Here is a 19,720-nt window from a genome sequence, read left to right as displayed (position 1 = left end):
GTCTGATGTTTTCCTTTTTGGGGTTGAATTATGATGGTCAATTGTGTGAAGCATCTCTAAAACATCAAGAGGTGCTGCAGGTTCACCAACAGAGATCTGAGGAGGGACAAGCCACAAGCCTGTTTTATTTTTTATTTAGGTTTCACATCCTGTCCCAACTTTTCTTGAATTCTCTTTCATTAGAGTAATAATAATAACGATTATGTTTATTGTTCAATATGGTTTATCATTTCTCTCTGCATTTCCTCTATTATTTATAGATTATTTTGTAAGTTTTGGGTCACTGTTGTCACAGTCCACAATATAATGACGTGATTGAGAGACAAACCATGTGACCGCACACAGGACGATGACCCTAATCCAACAAACCCTGCGACTATTCCACGACTATTCCATATAATGAAACTAATGTGGTCGTTATGATAATGTGTGATTAATTTAACTCACCCTGCGACTTTCATTTTGATTCAAATAAGTGTAAGAGTGTGTATATAAAATCGACTCTCCAGCGGAATCTATAAGGGCCATCGAGCCAAACACCCAAATCCCTCATCCTACACTTGACCCCGGAAAGGGATGAACATTCCTGCATCCGTTCCCCCACTCATTAGTCCCCGAACATCGCTCGAATGTTTACACTGACTTCATTAACCAACAGCGTGGGGCGATAACGGAGCTGAAACACAACATCCACGCTCCAGATAAGAATAACCCAGCTACTGCTTTGGTCGAGAGTGTGGACTGTTTATCGTACAGTATGGGAGGGAACTCGCCACCGAGCGCCTTCACACTGGAAACCCAAACTCCAGCGGCTTCTCCTCAACAGCAAGCCAGATGTAAAACCTAGACACCATGGTAGGATTCCGATATCTGTTCCTGTACCTGTACCTCGGTCTGGTAGGACCCTGCCAGGGAAGATCAGTGAGGGACGCCACCCGCTGGAAAGAAGGCAAGGATCTCCTGGACGAAGCCGACGACCCGGAGAACCTCTTCGGACCCGTTGAGGGAGATTTCCTGAAGATGCTGAACCTGTCGGGAGTTCCTCAGGAGCAGAGGCAGGTCCGGCCTCCTCTGTTCATGATGGAGCTGTACAACAGATACGCCGCCGATACGTCGTCCGTCCCGCACGCCGATGTCATTCGCAGCTTTGTTATACGAGGTAAGGTGCTACCAGTTTACAAAAGTATATGGACAGCCTGTTCCAAACTCAAGGATGTAGACATTGGCAGCTTCCATTCAGTCGTATTTATCGCCTTTATGTACAGAAGAGTTGTTATAGAAGCTGTTATATATTACACTGCATTTATTGCCCATGATTTTGGAACTGGACATCCCAACAAGCTCCTTCTTACTTTTTTGCCAAACATTAATTCATTTCCTGGAAATAGCACCATTCTGGTTAAATTAGCAGTTTATCAGGCTTCAGAAATCCCATTTGATGTCTTAAAATTGCTGCGTGGGCCCAAACCAGGTCCTGTTGTCATCCAGGTATAAGTCAGAGTTTTAATTCAATTTCAGGTTAAAATTAAAATTTTAAGTCAAGACTGTTAGATGTAGAAATGAAACAGGCTTATTATCGATGCCACGTCTTTATTAGTTCTGTATGCAGGTATCAAACGTCTTAAACATGCGCTTTATGCCACTGTGTGTTTACAAAAGACTTAAATTAGGCATGAAGGCTCGGTGGGTAGCACTGTTGCCTCACAGCAAGAAGGTCCTAGGTTTGATCACCAGACGGGGCGGTCCAGGTCCTTTCTGTGTGGAGTTTGCATGTTCTCTCTGTGTCTGTGTGGGTTTCCTCCGGGAGCTCCGGTTTCCTCCCACAGTCTAAAAACATGCAGACAGGTTAACTGGAGACACTAAATTGCCCTATAGGTAAATGTGTGTGTGTGTGTGTGTGTGTGTGTATCTGCCCTGCGATGGAATGGTGCCCCGTCCAGGGTGTTACTGTGTGCCTTGCGCCCATTGAACAGCTGGGATAGGCTCCAGCACTCCAAGTTTGCTACTGTTGGGCCCCTGAGCAAGGCTGTTAATCCTCAATTGATCAAATTGTATTCAGTCATAATTGTAAGTCGCTTTGGATAAAAGTGGTTAAGAAACTGGACTAGTAATCGAAAGGTAATCGGTTCAAGTCCCACCTCTGCCAGGTTGCCACTGTTGGTCTCTTAAGCAAAGCCCTTAACCCTCAATTAATCAAATTGTATTTAGTCATAACTGTAAGTCGCTTTGAATAAAACAGTGGCGAGTGGTGGAGTACTTCAGGGCAGTTGTAGCCTAGTTGTAGACTAGTAATCAGAAGGTCGCTGGTTCAAGCCCCACCACTGCCAGTTTGCCACTGTTGGACCCTTAAGCAAGGCCCTTAACCCTCAATTGCTTGGATTGAATACAAGCGTCTGCTAAATGCTGCAAATGTAAATGTTATCACATCAGTTCTGCTTTGTTAGTGTCATTTTATTTGTTTCCCTCCCAATCTAGTTGTAATAAATGCAAACCATCGTTTATTCTTCTCCTTAGATGCGACCCGCTCAGTCACCAGCAAGCACAAGAACAGACTCAGACTTCTGTTCAATGTTTCCATTCCCACCTATGAAAAAGTCACCAGGGTCCAGCTTCAACTCTTCACACTGTGGGATGGAGATCAATCAGCCTGTTGTGACGTTTTCACTTCTGTTAGCGTCTACAACGTCGTGCACCTTCAAAATCGGGACATATTCCAGTTACTGGACAGGAGGGACGTCGGCAGCGCAGAACACAGCTGGGAGGCGTTTGACGTGACGAGTGGCGTCCAGAAATGGCTCCAGTCGAAGCGTGGAGCCGGAGAACTTCAGGTCGACGTGCAGAGCCACGGCTGTGGGTCGTCTGAAACAGGAGGGAAGAATATCAGCCTGAATTTGGAGGACAACACGAGCCCGGTTCTCATCGTCTTCTCGGATGATCTGGAGAACAGGAACCGAAAAGCCAAATCTGAGCTCACGGAGATGATGACCCACGAGGAGCAGAACTTCTTCTTGAACCCGGATCCTTTCGAAGACTCGAGCAACGAGGTGGAGCTGGATCGGCATCCGAGAAGAAAACGGAGCCCGCGGAAGGACTTCTGCCACAGGACTTCGATGAAGGTGAACTTTAAGGACATCGGATGGGACAAATGGATCGTCGCGCCTCCCGAGTACGAAGCCTACGAATGCAAAGGGGCGTGTTCTTTCCCCCTGACGGATAAAGTCACCCCGTCCAAACACGCCATCATTCAGACGCTGGTGAATCTGAGAAACCCGAAGAAGGTGAACAAAGCGTGCTGCGTACCGACGAAGCTGGACCCCTTAACGGTCATGTACCAGGAGAACGGTGTCATCACTGTCAGGCACCTTTACGAGGAGATGAAAGTGGCAAAATGCGGCTGTAGGTAACGGGGACACAAACTCCTGGACCCACACAGTCTCTTCATAACACATTATTAAGCTCTACAGACAGTAATGATCAGAGGTTACGTTCACCTGTAAGATACATGCATGTCTTATGTACAAACCATGGGGATTAATACGGCCTATTGCAGCAATAACAGTCTCAAGTTTTTAGATCAGTGTTCAGAATCATTTTACCTTCTATAAACAAAAATAATTTGTGTAAACACCCCCACACGCCCTGCACACCTGTATTTATTAAAGGGTGATTCTTCAATTGGGGGAACTTTTACGTCCCTAAGTTATAAATTTGTGTTAAAAATACTTTATTACAAAACAAATAGTTTAGGTATTAAAAAGATCATTTATTGCATCACTAAAAAAAATTACATACCAAAATAATTATGATTTCCATTTTTTATGATGATTTAAACATCAATATTTTGCTACTTTGGCCTTGTCCCCAACCCAGACTTTAAAACTTCTCTGCTCTAATAAAATGCTAAAAAGTGATCAATTCATTATAAAAATCACAATATGAGTTTTATAATAACTTAAAAAGAAACAAAATGTAATTTTTTTTCATATTTGTACAACCTATGCATATTTTTGAGCAATATATTACTGTCATTATCGTCAACCAAAAATATCGTCAACCAGCATTATCGTCATTACCGCAACAGCGTATGGTTTCTGTAGGGAATCATTTGAAGGTAACACTTGTTTATGTTGTAACCATGGAAACAAAGACTCGCAAGGAAGCACATGCCAGCCATGAGAGCAGATTAACATTTTAATGTCTGGAAATGTGAGTAATTTAATCATGTATTCCTCCTGATCATAGAGTATATTTATTCAGCGTCATTACCATTTACATTAATATGGCAGTACTTCACCAAAAAAAAAGAAATGTACACATTATTTATATTTATTTAAAGTGCATCTTGTACTAGCTGTTGACTAGCTTTAGCAAATCCATGGCCTAGCTAGTTTTGTTCTTAAAAAAAGTAAAAAATTGTCATTACCAACACATAATGACATTTTGCTGCCACTTCGCAGATAAATATGAAATATTAAAATTCTATATAAGCTCAGTTGTAGCCATCATTAAGTCTTTGCTCTAAAGCATGTGAGCATTATCTTGACATAATTAAAACTAAATTATTACTAATTTTATTTTTCAAAAGTTAAGATGGTCAAAAGAGCCCGCAATTGAAGAATCCTCCTAAAATATTCTAAAATTATTTAATTACTTTCATTAAATCCATAGCACAAGAGCTATAAACTTAAACTGCTATTCTATTATATTAATTATATATAAATAAATTATCTATAAATTTAATGTCACTGTTGTTTTGCATTTATTATGCACCTCCTTGTTTCTACACTCACTGTCCATGTTATCAGCTCCACTTACCATATAGAAACACTTTGTAGTTCTACAATTACTGACTGTAGTCCATCTGTTTCTCTACATGCTTTGTTACCCCCTTTTCATGCTGTTCCTCAACGGTCAGGACCCCCACAGAGCAGGTATTATTTAGGTGGTGGATGATTCTCAGCACTGCAATGACACTGACATGGTGGTGGTGTGTTAGTGTGTGTTGTGCTGGTATGAGTGGATCGGACACAGCAGCGCTGCTGGAGGTTTTAAATACACTCCTACCTACTCGGTCCACCTTGTAGATGTAAAGTCAGAGACGATCGCTCATCTATTGCTGCTGTTTGAGTCGGTCATCTTCTAGACCTTCATCAGTGGTCACAGGACGCTGCCCACGGGGCGCTGTTGGCTGGATATATTTTTGGTTGGTGGACTATTCTCAGTCCAGCAGTGACAGTGAGGTGTTTAAAAACTCCAGCAGCGCTGCTGTGTCTGATCCACTCATACCTCTGTAGTGGTCCTGTGGGTGTCCTGACCATTGAAGAACAGGGTGAAAGGGGGCTAACAATGCATGCAGAGAAACAGATGGACTACAGTCAGTAATTGTAGAACTACAAAGTGCTGGTAAGTGGAGCTGATAAAATGGACAGTGAGTGTAGACTTTTTGGTCCACCATCCTGATTTCCAAGAACACCCCGATGTTTGGTGTTAAGAACTGATATTAATTTTAGTCATTTTGACATGTGATCAACAGCAGTGTTACTCTATGTACAGTACACATGACCAAAAGTATGCAGACACCTGATTGTAAGCTTGTTTACTGTTCCGGTTCTAATCCATGAGCATAAATGTGGATTTGTCTCCCCCTTCAGGCCTGAATCAGCCAGTGTGGTCAGTAGAACGTTTCACACATTCATTCAAAGCAGCACATCTAGGGTCAGGCTCTGATTTTGGGCGAAAATGTCAGACCAGTGGAGCTCCTCCACAACAGACTCGTTAAACCATGTCTTTTAGAACCTGCGTTGTGCACAGAGCACAATCATGTTAGTCATGTTAGGAAAAAATGAAGGTATTTCACTCTACAGTGCATAATATAGACTACCCAGAAACCCTTTGTGCAAACCATGATCAAACAAACAACATGTTTATAAATGCCAGTTAAGACTGTACTGTGTACACTGAAGGCAAGATGTGAAAGTGGGTCAATAATTTACATACATCAGCTTAGATTATTTACTTTACTGGTGTGGAAGGATCTATAATGTCTTTTATCTTTGTGGCATGGCCTCACAATTTCTTCACGATAAATAGGGCACGTTTGGCTGCACCATTTAGTAGGTACATGGATCAGTGCTCCTGCAAAAATTAAGTCTAAATTGTCAATTTTATTGTAGAAGACAGATATTTTTGAAACCATTCAAGTTTCCTAACAGGTTAGAGGTTGCTGGAACATAACTGACATCGTCTACATTTACATTTACATTTTCAGCATTTAGCAGACGCTTTTTTATCCAAAACGACTTACACAGTGAGCGGAACACAATGAGCAATTGAGGGTTAAGGGCCTTGCTCAGGGACCCAACAGTGGCAACTTGGTGGTGGCGGGGCTTGAACCGGCAACCTTCTGTTTACTAGTCCAGTACCTTAACCACTGAGCTATCACTGGCCCTGGTCTACAGTCAAAAAAGATTTACTTTATTACCCTAAGACCATGGCAGTGTAGCAACATATGCTCATGATGTTTTTGTAGTCTTTTTTCTAGAATAAGGTGATACCTTTTGGTTTCTTTCTGAACCTAGGGCCAGTGATAGCTCAGTGGTTAAGGTACTGGACTAGTAAACAGAAGGTTGCCGGTTCAAGCCCCGCCACCACCAAGTTGCCACTGTTGGGTCCCTGAGCAAGGCCCTTAACCCTCAATTGCTCATCGTGTTCTGCTCATTGTGTAAGTCGCTTTGGATAAAAGCGTCTGCTAAATGCTGAAAATGTAAAAATGTAAATGAACCTGGGCCAAAGACCATGGTTCCATGTCAAACTAACCCTATTCATGGAGAAACAAAACAATGACCAGCTACAGAAAGGCTTTTGAAGGCCATGTCACAAGGGGAAATTACAACCCCAAATCGGAAAAAGTTGGAACAGTATGGATAATGCTAATAAAATAAAAACACAGAGTTTCTTACAATGACTTTGACTTTTATTTGATGTCAGACAGGATGAACCTGAGATATTTCATCTTTTATCTCATCAACTTCATTTCATTTATTAATAAACATCCATTCCTGCATTTCAGGCCTGCAACACATTCCAAATAAAGTTGGGACGGTAAAGCATTTACCGCTTTGTAATGTCGCCGTTCCTTTTCACCACTTAAAAGAGGTTTTGGCACCGAGGAGAGCGAGTGATTTAGTGTTTCAGCTTTTATTTTGTCTCGTTCTTCCTGCAAACACGTCTGAAGATGCAGTAAGGAACACTGCATTTTTCATACTGTCACAACTTTTTCTAATTTGGGGTTGTTCATCACAGACTGTTAATTTGTTGGTGTCAGAGGTTTTAAGTTGCGTTATGTTGCAGATTTGACAGGTCAGTGATATAAAACCAATGATATTCTTTCAACGTTGTGGCCACAGTTTGTGTGAAGGCCCTGATCTGAATTCCACCAAACACTATTGGGAACGTCGACCTGGAACATCAGATGTACGCCAATTTATCTTGTTTAACAACAGTGCCTGACCTTACAAATGTCCCACGGATACACTTCAAAATCTTGTGGGCCTTTTCTGTAGAGTGGTACAAGAGGTTCAACTTGAACTGTTTCAACTCCAACCAAATATTTAAAAAATGTTTTGGGTTTCTTTATGTAATTAAACAAGCGCTGTTATGTAATAGAGAATTTTCTTCCCTCATGACTCACAGCTCAGGGCTCTGACGTCTTAATGTGGGACTTCAAGTTCTCATTGGCCACAAGGAATCACCAGACAGCACTGCATAAGAGACGCTCATTAAAAGATCAGACAGGATTACAGTTCACTGCTGTCGTAAGCGGATTCTCCGTCCTTTAATTTAGTAAAAACAATTGCAGATTGGCTGTAATAATACTACACAATGCTGCGATCATGCAGAAGTTTTATTTTAAATACACAGTGATGTTGCCAGTGCAGATTCATAAATCTAAGAAGCACCAGATCTGACCCTAGTTTACCTTTCATAATCCTGATCTACTTCTTCACCACAGGCAGGTTTATTTCCATGCCTGGAATGTTCTCAATTCTTCAAGTTGCTTTTCTAAACACATTGATAACATTGTGAGCACAGACAGGTGAAGTGAATAACACTGATCATCTCTTCATCACGGCACCTGTTAGTGGGGGGGATATATTAGGCAGCAAGTGAACATTTTATCCTCAAAGTTGATGTTAGAAGCAGGAAAAATGGCCGAGCGTGAGGATCTGAGCGAGTTTGACGAGGGCCAAATTGTGATGGCTTGACGACTGGGTCAGAGCATCTCCAAAACTGCAGCTCTTGTGGGGTGTGTCCCGGTCTGCGGTGGTCAGTATCTATCTAAAGTGGTCCAAGGAAGGAACAGTGGTAAACTGGCGACAGGGTCATGGGCGGCCAAGGCTCATTGATGGTCCGATCCATTGACCCAACAGACGAGCTACTGTAGCTCAAATTGCTGTCAAAATACACAGAGCATCACAGTTACAGGGCTTTTTGGCAGCCAAAGGGGGACCAACACAATATTAGGAAGGTGGCCATAATGTTATGCCTGATCGGTGTAGGTGATTTAAAGACGTCTGGGCATTAATACGGATTTGCACCATTTTGTACGGGTATAACATCCTTTAATCTTTGAGAGTCTGTGGGAATCACTTTCCAGAAGACGAAGATTAGGTTCAATTCATCCCAGAAGTGTTCAGTCGGTCAGGTTAGGGTCAAAGCTCCATGCAGGCCACTGGAACCCAAATCACATTTTTATTAATTATTAACGTATAATAAGGACGTTTTTTTCTTCAGGCTCTTGCCTCTGTTGTGATTGGTGATTGTATAAATGTGCTACCAATGGAACTCAATGATTAGAACGGACGTCGACAATATAAATAAAGCATATTATAGGACTTGTTTACATTATTTTTGGCTAGACGTCGAGAGAGAGGTCAAGAGAGGCTTTATTGTCATTTCGGCTATATACAAGTACATACTAAAATGAAACAACGTTCCTCCAGGACCAGGGTGCAACATAGAACAAAAGACAGTACAGTAAACACAGTGCAGATAAAACACAGTACAATAAATACAAAAAAGGCCAAAAATTAATACAAAAAGAGTCATTAAGGAAGACAAGACTAGAGACAAGTGTTGCTCAGTACATGGTACTGAGTAAATGATGGGTGAGGTAAAAAAAAAATACTTGTTTCAAGTATTATTCCGGCATATAACGTTTCAGTTTAGAATTAGAATAATTTTATAATGTCCAGATGTGCAGGTATTGTACAGAATAAATTATGTGTATCAGTCAAGTCAAATCAAGTCAGACTCATTTATATAACGCTTCTTACAATGAACATTGTCTCAAAACAACTTTACAAAATCCAGGACCAACAGACCAAATACCCCTATTGAGCAAGCCGAGAGCGACAGGGACAGATCCTTCTTGGGTGGCCTGGAGAAGTTCTTTATTGTTCAATCCAGTCTGTGAAGAAGACCGTTATAACATTTTTAGTGCAAACATGCCAGGTTCCCGTCCCATCTAGTAGGAGCACGCCAGGTTCCCGTCCCATCTAGTAGGAGCACGCCAGGTTCCCGTCCCATCTAGTAGGACGTGTCCCTAAAAGCCCTTTACCCCTCGTAATCTTTACTGCTCAGAATTAAAATCGGTCTGTGGTGGCGTAGTTGCCAGGATCGGTTCCTGCTGCCTTTTCACTTGGGTTATATAAGTGTTGCGTAACCTTGTTTTTAATAAATAAACATTTATTAACCTTCGTTTTGTGCTTCCTGATTATTATTAAGATTATTTTGTATGAGATTCATTCACTATGATGTACAAAAATGGAGAAAATCAGGAGTGTTCCATATACCTGGGTCGTACACTTGCCTTACTGGAGCCACTGGGGTAATTGGATTAAAGGTTTATTGCAACGTAAAGCCTCTTATATGTGGGCTAATAGAAACCTGACCATGGATTCATTCAACAAACCTTTCAGCAGCACCAGACTGACCAGCGTAAGAACCCAAACCAGTCATCATGGCTCTTGATTTGGTACTCATGGTAACACTGTTGTCTTTCAGCAATGCCGTCCACTCTGCATTTCCTCCTACACTCATCACTGAGATGGCGAAAATCATCACAGACAACTACTGCTCACCAGAAAGACTATCTGGCATGGAGGAACTGATGCGTTCCACCACCAACAACACAGAGATCCTCAACATCGAAGATCCCGGTACTCTTGCCAGCTTGCTAACTGACGGAATAAAGAACATCGTTGGTGATCCAAGACTTCAGGTCACCTATGAGCCAGATTATGTTCCGGTTGCACCACCAGCGATTCCTGACATCCCTCCAGAGCACCTGGCTGCTGTGGTCAAGAAAACGGTCAACGTTGAGGTCCTGGAGGACGACATCGCCTACCTGAAGATTCAGCACATCATCGGGGAGGAGATGGCTCAGAAGATCGGGCCGCTCCTGCTGCAGCACGTTTGGGACAAGGTCCTCCCGACGTCTGCCATGATCCTGGACTTTCGCTCAGCGGTCAGCGGGGAGTTCTCTGGCATCCCTTACATCGTCTCTTATTACACCGATCCCGAGCCTCTCATTCATATCGACTCTGTGTACGATCGGCCGTCGAACAGCACCGCCGAGCTCTGGTCGATGCCCACCTTGCTGGGAAAGAGGTACGGAACATCAAAGCCTTTGATCATTCTGACAAGCAAGAACACGATCGGTGTCGCAGAAGACGTCACGTTTTGTCTTAAGAACCTTAAAAGAGCCACTATAGTCGGAGAGAATACCGCTGGCGGATCTGTAAAAATCGACAAGATTAAGATTAGCGATACTGCTTTCTATGTCTCGGTACCTGTGGCTAAATCCATCAACCCCATCACTGGGAAGACCTGGGAGGTCAGCGGAGTGGCTCCTGATGTCGCCGTTGATCCAGAACACGCCATCGATGCTGCAGTCGCAATTATTAAGCTCCGTACTAAGATTCCTGTGCTTCTCAAAGCAACGGCATCTTTGGTAGCGGAGAACTACGCTTTCGAGAGCGTCGGGGCCACTGTAGCTAAAAAGTTAGAGGCTCTTGCTGACGGTGGCGAGTACAGCTTGGTTTCCTCGAAGGAAGAACTGGAAGCAAAGCTGTCAGCCGATCTTCTAGGACTGTCTGGAGACAAGTGTCTAAAAGTTACAGCCAACACCCCTGCACCGCCTCCAGTGGTAAGCTTTTTTGTTTATGTTTGAAGCTGATATAAAAAAAAAATTAAAAATAAGACAAAATCAACTGGGTCAATAATTTACATACATCAGCTTAGATTATTTACTTTACTGGTGTGGAAGGATCTATAATGTATTTTATCTTAGTGGCATGGCCTCACAATTCCTTCACGATAAGTAGGGCACGTTTGGCTGCACCCTTTAGTAGGTACATGGATCAGTGCTCCTGCAAAAATTGGTATAAATTAAAGCCCAAACTGTCGATCTTATTGTATGAGACCGATATTTTGGATAGTCAGATGAAATCTACAAAACACCCAATTTTGTAACAGGTTAGAAGTTGCTGGAACATGACTGACACCGTCCACAGTCAAGAAAGCTTCACTTTGCCTCCAAGACCACGGCAGTGTAGCAGCTTATAACTCACAATACCTGTTTTTTTGTGGTCTTCTCTTTCTAGAACCTCGGCCAAAGACCACCGTTCCATGTCAAACTAACCCTATTTATGTAAACGAAGACATTACCAGCTAAAGAACAGCATTCGAAGGGCATGTCACAGAATTACATCACAGACTGTTAATTTACTGGTGTCAGACGTTTTGAGTTGCTTTATGTTGTGTGACACTTTGTTCTGTAAGACTACAGTATAAAAGTATCTATCTATCTATCTATCTATCTATCTATCTATCTATCTATCTATCTATCTATCTATCTATCTATCTATCTATCTATCTATCTATCTATCTATCTATCTATCTATCTATCTATCTATCTATCTATCTATCTATCTATCTATCTATCTATCTATCTATCTATCTATCTATCTATCTATCTATCTATCTACCTACCTACCTACCTACCTACCTACCTACCTACCTACCTACCTATCACACCTCTGTTGTTTCTTTTCCCCAGAGTGCGTCACCTGAAATGCTACTTGCGCTCGTCAATGCTACGTTTCACACAGACGTATTTGAGAACAACGTCGGTTACCTGCGCTTCGACATGTTCGGAGAGTTCGAACAGGTCGCCGCTATTGCTAAGATCATTGTGGAGCATGTTTGGAACAAAGTGGTGGATACAGATGTGATGATCATCGATCTGAGGTGAGCGCTTGAGGAACCGCTTCCAGTCCAGCACAGTAAGATAGATAGATGGATAGATGGATAGATAGATGGATAGATGGATAGATAGATGGATAGATGGACAGACGGACGGACAGACAGACAGACAGACAGACAGATACTTTATCCCTAAGGAAATTATTGGTCTCCAGTAGTTTAACAAGCAAAAGAAGAGAAACTAATACAAATAAAGTAAGTAAGTAAGTAAATAAGGTGCATTTATACAGCATATGGTCTGCAACAGAAAAACACTATGTGCAAATTGTGCATCTGGTACATGTAACAGGAGCAGTAGTGTATCGATTCTTATAAACAATATATACAGATATATAAGAATAAATATAGGAATAAGGATATTGTTATAGTTATAAAAACTAAAAAAACATGCTAGCACACCAGAGATGACATTTCAAACTTGTCGGTTTGAAACTCAGCTCTGCCATCCGGCACGTCTGGCTGTTGTTCATACATGGAGGGGAAAGCCGGATAAGGAGCTCATAACTGATGCAATTACGACCTCTGCTGGCTGACTGATGGCGTCTGCACAGAGTCAAGGAATAATGCTGATCAGGGTGTGGCTCTCCGTGCACAAAGCTGATCCGCATATGATCTTGCCTCGTGCAGGTGAAAAGACGCAGTCGGCTACTGCACACGTGCCGTGTTCGCTCTCCTCAACCGGGGCGGGGGTCAGCACCAGTAGAGAGGAAGCATAACGCAATTGGGTAAAATTTTGATGCGCTAAAATAAATAAATAATGATAATAATTACAGAAGAATCAGGCGTGTTTGCACAGGAAGACAAAACTGGCTTGGATTGACGCTTGAGGTGTAAATAAATCTAGTCTTCATACTATAAATCCTTCATTTAGATCCCGGTCTAGTCTGGTTTAGTACTCTTTAGGTTCAGTAGACCCAAACTGGCATCCAGTCTAGGATGTAGTTCTGACTTGAGCCCATTGTTATGAGTGATGGCAGATCCATTAAGCAGTTAGTAAAATGCTGGAATTTATGCATGAATGTAGAATTTAATATGTGTAAACGATTTTTCCAGGGTGTTTAACATTGAAAAATTAAATTAAATTAAAATTTCTTCCATTTGTTTAATGTTAGTTTACTTTTAAATGCATTATAAGCATTCGATTTATGTTATTCTTTTATTTATTGTAACTCAACCTGTTAAAGAAACAACATCGGAGGAGCCACGACGCCCCTCGCTGGATTCTGCTCGTACTTCTTTGATGGTGAGGTGCCGATCGTGTTGGATAAACTCCACGACCGAGCGTCTGGCACCACTACAGAACTCGTTACCCTCCCAGAGCTGACAGGTATTAAACATTTAAGATAAGGTGAGATAAATATGAGTAATTACATGGACTTACTCAGGCATAACATTATGACCACCTTCATAATATTGTGTTGGTCCCCTTTTTGCTGCCAAAACAACCCTGACCCATCAAGGCATGGACTCCGCTAGGCCTCTGAAGATGTGAGGTGAAGCCTCCATGGATCTGACTTGTTTGTCCAGCACGTCCCACAGATGCTTGATTGGATTGAGATCTGGGGAATTTGGAAGCCAAGTCAACACCTCAAACTGGTTGTTGTGCTCCTCAAACCGTTCCTGAAGCATTTTAGCTTCGTGAAAGAGGCCACAGATATCAGGGAACCGTCTCCATGAGAGGGTGAACATGGTCTGCAACAATGCTTAGGTAGGTGCTACGTGCCAAAGTAACATCCACATGGATGGCAGGACCCAAGGTTTCCCAGCAGAACGTCGCCCAAAGCATCACACCGCCTCCGCCGGCTCGCCTTCTTCCCATAGTGCATCCTGGTGCCGTGTGTTCCCCAGGTAAGCGACGCACAAGAATGTACAAGAAACGTTATTCATCAGACCGGACAACCTTCTTCCATTGCTCCGTGGTCCAGTTCCGATGCTCATGTGCACATTGTTGGCGCTTTCGGTGGTGGACAGGGGTCAGCATGGGCACCCTGACTGGTCTGCGGCTATGCAGCCCCGTACACAACAAACTGTGATGCCCTGTGTATTCTGACACCTTTCTATCAGAACCAGCATGAACTTCTTCAGCAGTTTGAGCTACAGTAGCTCGTCTGTTGGATCAGCTCCCCAAGTGCACCAATGAGCCTTGGCTGCCCTTGACCCTGTCGCCGGTTTACCACTGTTCCTTCCTTATGCCTGGTCGGTGTATACACGTGGTTGAATAGTGCTAACAGAACAGTGTAACCGGTATCTTATCACAGTACAGACAGACAATAATAATAATTACTATTATAAATTATTATAAAGTTATAGCTTGGGGTTTTTTGACCTTGGCAAAGAGACCACTGTCCCGTGTACTTTGTACTTCTTGAAACTAATAAATCTTGAAACTGACTGTGATTATTTTGTATTTAGGTAGGAGATACGGTTCCAAAAAGGGCCTGCTCGTCCTGACCAGTGGTGTGACATCCGGCGCAGCGGAGGAATTCGTTTACATCATGAAGAAGTTCGGTCGTGCCATGATTGTCGGTGAGCCGACCCGTGGCTCCTGTCACCCTCCGAAGACTTTCCGAGTGGGTGACAGCGATATTTTCCTGGCCGTTCCTACCACCCACTCAGTTACTGCCCAGGGTCCGGCTTGGGAAGGAGCTGGAATCACCCCTCATGTCCCTGTGGCTGCCAGCGGAGCTCTGGATGTGGCCAAGGGCATCATTAACAAGCACTTTATAAAGCAGAAATAAGTGTTTTGTAGAATAGTGGGGCATCCAGATGTTTTGTGTAGTTTGTGTTTAGAATTAAGTGGGCCGTGGTGCTTCAGGGGTAGAAAACGTTCAGTAGAAACTAAAACTGGTGACTTGAAATAGTACTTTTATTTATTGTTTTAAACCTATTTAGCCATGTTTGTATTCAGTATTGTTCAGTGTTCTGTGGCCTCATTAAATTAAATGCACTTTTAGAACCGTCAAACTGGTATTAATTTTGCTTTTAATGTATCAGAAATACTTTATTAAAACCAAACTAGGGTGTAAACAATGATGAGAAGTATTCTGAAGATATCACAAGTTCACTAATGTTTTTCACCTGCGTGAGGCGAGTTCGTATGCAGATCAGCTTTGTGCACGGAGAGCCACACCCTGATCAGCATTATTCCTCAACTCTGTGCAGGCGCCATCAACCAGCCAGCAGAGGTCGTAATTCGCTCAGTTATGAGGTCTTAGCTCCGGCTTACCCACCCTGTATAAACAACAGCCAATCGTTGTTCATGCAGCCGCCCAGCCCAACCGGATGGCAGAGCTGAGATTTGATACGATGCATTCGAAATCCCAGCTCTAGTGTGCTAGCGTGTTTTACCGCTGATGTTTTAATGTTTTAACACTGTGGTAGGTCGCTCAGGTGGGGCAGCAGTAAAACTCGCTAGCACATCAGAGCTGACATGATTTCGAAGAGTTTGTGAGTTCGAATCTCAGCTCTGCTACCGGCATGCAGGGCGCCTACACAGGCAGGGTTAGATGCTGAAACGGATTCCTTATAAGTGGTGCAATTACTACCTCTGCTGGCTGATGAGACTGAGCTTCTTATAAACTCATCTCAAGCGGGTGAAAAGAAGCGGTAGGCTACTGCACGTGTCGGAGGAGCCATGTTAGTCACGGCTCTCGCTGGTGGAGATGTGGAGGTCTGCAGCAGTAGAGAGGAAGCGAAATGCAATCGGGGAATTAAATATCACTAGATTGGGAGGACAATTGGGAAAAATACACTGTAGTAGGGCACAAGCTTCAAAGTTATGAATCAATAGGCATACCCATAGGGGTCACTAGGATGTCCTGGTGATGCTAGTGTTTCACAGAGAAAATCAACCAAACCCCACAGTGGATATGAAAATATGTATCCATCCACTTACTTTTGGAAGTTCTTACCCTGCATTCTAGGCACAGTATTGCCACTGGTCCAGTTTCTGACCACATGGACATACACCGATCAGCCACAACATTAAAACCACTGTAGTCCATCTGTTTCTCTACATGCTTTGTTAGCCCCCTTTCACCCTGTTCTTCAATGGTCAGGACCCCCACAGGACCCCCACAGAGTAGGTATTATTTAGGTGGTGGATGATTCTCAGCACTGCAGTGACACTGACATGGTGGTGGTGTGTTAGTGTGTGTTGTGCTGGTATGAGTGGATCAGACACAGCAGCGCTGCTGGAGTTTTTAAATACCGTGTCAAGTCAAGTCAAGTCAACTTTATTTATATAGCGCTTTTTACAATATACATTGTCTCAAAGCAACTTTACAAAATCCAGGACCAACAGATACAAAAACCCCTGTTGAGCAAGCCGAGGGCGACTGTGGCAAGGAAAAACTCCCTGAAAATTACAGGAAGAAACCTTGAGAGGAACCAGACTCAACAGGGCCCATCCTTCATGGGTGGCCTGGAGGATACTTTAAATAAATACACGATTTACACAAATCATACAAACACAGAATTAAATGATCTAAAAGTTATAACTGGTAATAAATAGATAAATAAATAATAATAGAGTTGTTATCCGCTCTAGTCTTCAATAAAGTCTGTAGTGATTTCTTGTCGTTGCAATTACTCCAGACCCGTCACATCTGACAGGAGCAGCATCGTTGTCCCGGCAGTCTCGACTTCAATCCTTAACCTCGGCGGGTAAACAGGTTTCCATCAGAATGCCCTCGGGGTAAAACAACAGAGAATGTAGTTAATAATGTACAATGCTAGTTGACAAACAGTTTTACAGAGAGTTTTAGACTCCGGCAGCCCTAATTATTACAGCATAACTAAAAGGGAGAGCGAGCAGGTAACAAGGTCATGAAGGCTTTCACAGGACATCAGCGCCCACCTCTCCTACCCAAACCAGAGTGATTGGACAAGAGAGGCAGAACGACAGCGACCCAACATCCCTGATCACCACAAGTTTCTATGACCAAGAACCCCCAAGCTCTGCGCCTTTGTCTATATTAATCAAAAGCCTGAGAAAATAAATATGTTTTCAGTCTAGACTTAAACATTGAGACTGTGTCCGAATCCCGAATAGAGGCAGGAAGATTATTCCAGAGTTGTGGAGCTTTGTAAGAAAATGCTCTTCCACCAGCTTTGGTCTTTTTAATTTTAGGAACTATAAGTAACCCTGCATCTTGTGAACGAAGTGGACGTGCTGGGCTGTAGTAATTAATAAGTTCACTCAGATACTGTGGAGCCAGACCATGTAGCGCTTTATAGGTTAGTAAAAGTGTTTTGTAATCAATGCGAAATTTAACTGGCAGCCAGTGTAGAGATGATAGAACAGGAGTGATATGATCAAATTTTTTAGTTCTAGTTAGCACTCGAGCTGCTGCATTTTGAACTAACTGGAGTTTGTTTAAGGATCTACCAGAGCATCCAGTTAGAAGAGCATTACAATAATCTAACCGAGAAGTTATAAACGCATGGATCAGTTTTTCGGCGTCATTAACAGATAGTATATTTCTTATTTTAGAGATATTACGCAAATGATAGAAAGCAACTCTAGTAATATTATTAATGTGTGTATCAAAGGAAAGATCTGAATCTATTGTGACACCTAAGTTTTTTACATCTGGGCTGGGAGTAACAGAGAACGTGTTTAAGTTTAGCACCAGGTTAGACAACTTGTCTCTTGCAGCTTTAGAGCCAACAAGTAAAACCTCAGTTTTATCTGAATTAAGTAAAAGAAAATTACACGACATCCAGTTTTTTATGTCGTTTACACAATCTTCTATCTTACTGATTGTGTCAGTATCATTTGGTTTGGCTGATATATACAGCTGTGTGTCATCTGCATAGCAGTGAAAGTTTATGCCATGTTTATGAATAATTTCACCTAGTGGAAGCATATAGAGTGTAAATAATAGCGGTCCCAGTACCGACCCCTGTGGAACACCATACTTTACTTTTGTAGTTTCCGAGCATTTATTATTTACATAAACGAATTGAGAGCGGTCAGTCAGATATGATTTAAACCAAGAGAGTGCGAGTCCTTTAACACCTACTGTATTTTCTAGCCTCTCCAGTAAAATGTTATGATCGACCGTATCAAACGCTGCGCTAAGATCTAATAGAACAAGAAAAGAGACACATCCATTATCAGAAGACATTAACAACTCGTTAACTACTCTAATTAATGCGGTTTCGGTACTATGATTGGGTCTAAATCCTGATTGAAATTTTTCATGAATACAATTTTCATTCAAATAAGAACATAGCTGTTTGGAAACGACTTTTTCTAATATCTTTGAGACAAAAGGAAGGTTTGAAATTGGCCTATAATTAGATAAAACATGTGGATCAAGATTAGGTTTTTTAATCAGGGGTTTAATAACAGCACTTTTAAACAATTTAGGTACATATCCAAGGCTAAGGGATGCATTGATTAATGTAAGCAGGGGCTCTACAATAGCTGGGAGTAAATCTTTAAGTAAACGAGTTGGAACAGGATCGAGTATACACGATGATGACTTCGATGATTTAATCAACACAGTTAGTTCATTTTGGGAGATTGGATTAAAGGAATTTAGTTGGATTAACTCGTTACTATTATCACCAATGCTGCTCAGAGTGAGTTTATACTTAACATTGGCAAGTGACACACTCTGACTCTGAAGTCGTATTTTTTCTATCTTGTCATTAAAGAATTTTAAAAAATCATCACTGGTACAGTCAGGCGGTATATTAGATTCAGTTTCATTGACGTTTTTAGTTAATTTGGACACTGTCTCAAAAAGGAATCTAGGATTGTTTTTATTTTTCTCTATTAGGGATGAATAATATAAAGATTTAGCTTTTATAAGTGCATGTTTATACTCAGTTAGAGCATCTTTCCAAGCAATCTTATACACCTCCAGTGTAGTGTGACGCCACTTACGTTCTAATTTCCGTGCTGCTTGTTTAAGTGCGCATGTGTGGTCATTGTACCATGGAGCAAGTTTTTTCTCCCTAATCAGTTTAGTTTTGAGTGGGGCTACGTTATCTAAGGTTGTGCGCAGTACGGTCTCTAGGATTTGAGTTGCCTGATCTAGTTCTTTAGGTTCTGATGCTGATATATTTGGTAATTCTGGTAGGCAGTTTATGAACGCTGCTGCAGTTGCAGATGTAATAGTGCGCTTACATTTAAAACGATTTGGTTGCTGTATATTATTGGACAGGGACACTTCATATATTAGTAGGGAGTGATCAGAGATTAAGTCATTCTGTGGTATAATTTCCAGGTTGTCTATGTTTATACCATAAGTAAGTATTAAATCTAAGGTATGTTTACAGCGGTGAGTGGGTCCTGTTACATTTTGGGTGATGTCTAAGGATTCTAAAATAGAATCAAACGCAATTTTGAGTGGATTACACTTATCCTCATAATGAATAT

At 42.1% G+C, this 19,720-nt stretch overlaps 2 protein-coding genes across 2 annotated transcripts; both read left to right on the top strand.

Annotated features, from left to right (window-relative positions):
* The first annotated feature begins 852 nt into the window (after window positions 1-852).
* On the top strand, window positions 853-4,687 carry gdf2 (growth differentiation factor 2). The gene is made up of 2 exons (XM_063004024.1): window positions 853-1,159; window positions 2,515-4,687. Exons 1-2 carry the CDS (start codon window positions 853-855, stop codon window positions 3,402-3,404), a joined length of 1,197 nt encoding a protein of 398 aa, XP_062860094.1. The 3' UTR covers window positions 3,405-4,687.
* Window positions 4,688-10,021: 5,334 nt separating this feature from the next.
* Window positions 10,022-15,265, top strand: rbp3 (retinol binding protein 3). Its single transcript, XM_063004023.1, has 4 exons — window positions 10,022-11,209; window positions 12,122-12,312; window positions 13,512-13,654; window positions 14,740-15,265. Exons 1-4 carry the CDS (start codon window positions 10,022-10,024, stop codon window positions 15,063-15,065), a joined length of 1,848 nt encoding a protein of 615 aa, XP_062860093.1. The 3' UTR covers window positions 15,066-15,265.
* The last annotated feature ends 4,455 nt before the right edge of the window (window positions 15,266-19,720 follow it).

This window comes from Trichomycterus rosablanca, chromosome 10 (assembly GCF_030014385.1).
Source record: "Trichomycterus rosablanca isolate fTriRos1 chromosome 10, fTriRos1.hap1, whole genome shotgun sequence".
In the NCBI taxonomy this organism is placed as follows: domain Eukaryota; kingdom Metazoa; phylum Chordata; class Actinopteri; order Siluriformes; family Trichomycteridae; genus Trichomycterus; species Trichomycterus rosablanca.
Note: the sequence above shows the minus strand (reverse complement) of the source record. Positions and strands in the feature narration are given on the sequence as shown.

Coding starts and splice junctions, on each gene's coding strand:
- gdf2 (XM_063004024.1), top strand. CDS start 853: ATGGTAGGATTCCGATATCTGTTCCTGTACCTGTACCTCGGTCTGGTA. Junction 1,160..2,514: donor TCGCAGCTTTGTTATACGAG/GTAAGGTGCTAC, acceptor TCTTCTCCTTAG/ATGCGACCCGCTCAGTCACC.
- rbp3 (XM_063004023.1), top strand. CDS start 10,022: ATGGCTCTTGATTTGGTACTCATGGTAACACTGTTGTCTTTCAGCAAT. Junction 12,313..13,511: donor GTGATGATCATCGATCTGAG/GTGAGCGCTTGA, acceptor AACCTGTTAAAG/AAACAACATCGGAGGAGCCA. Junction 13,655..14,739: donor TACCCTCCCAGAGCTGACAG/GTATTAAACATT, acceptor TTTTGTATTTAG/GTAGGAGATACGGTTCCAAA.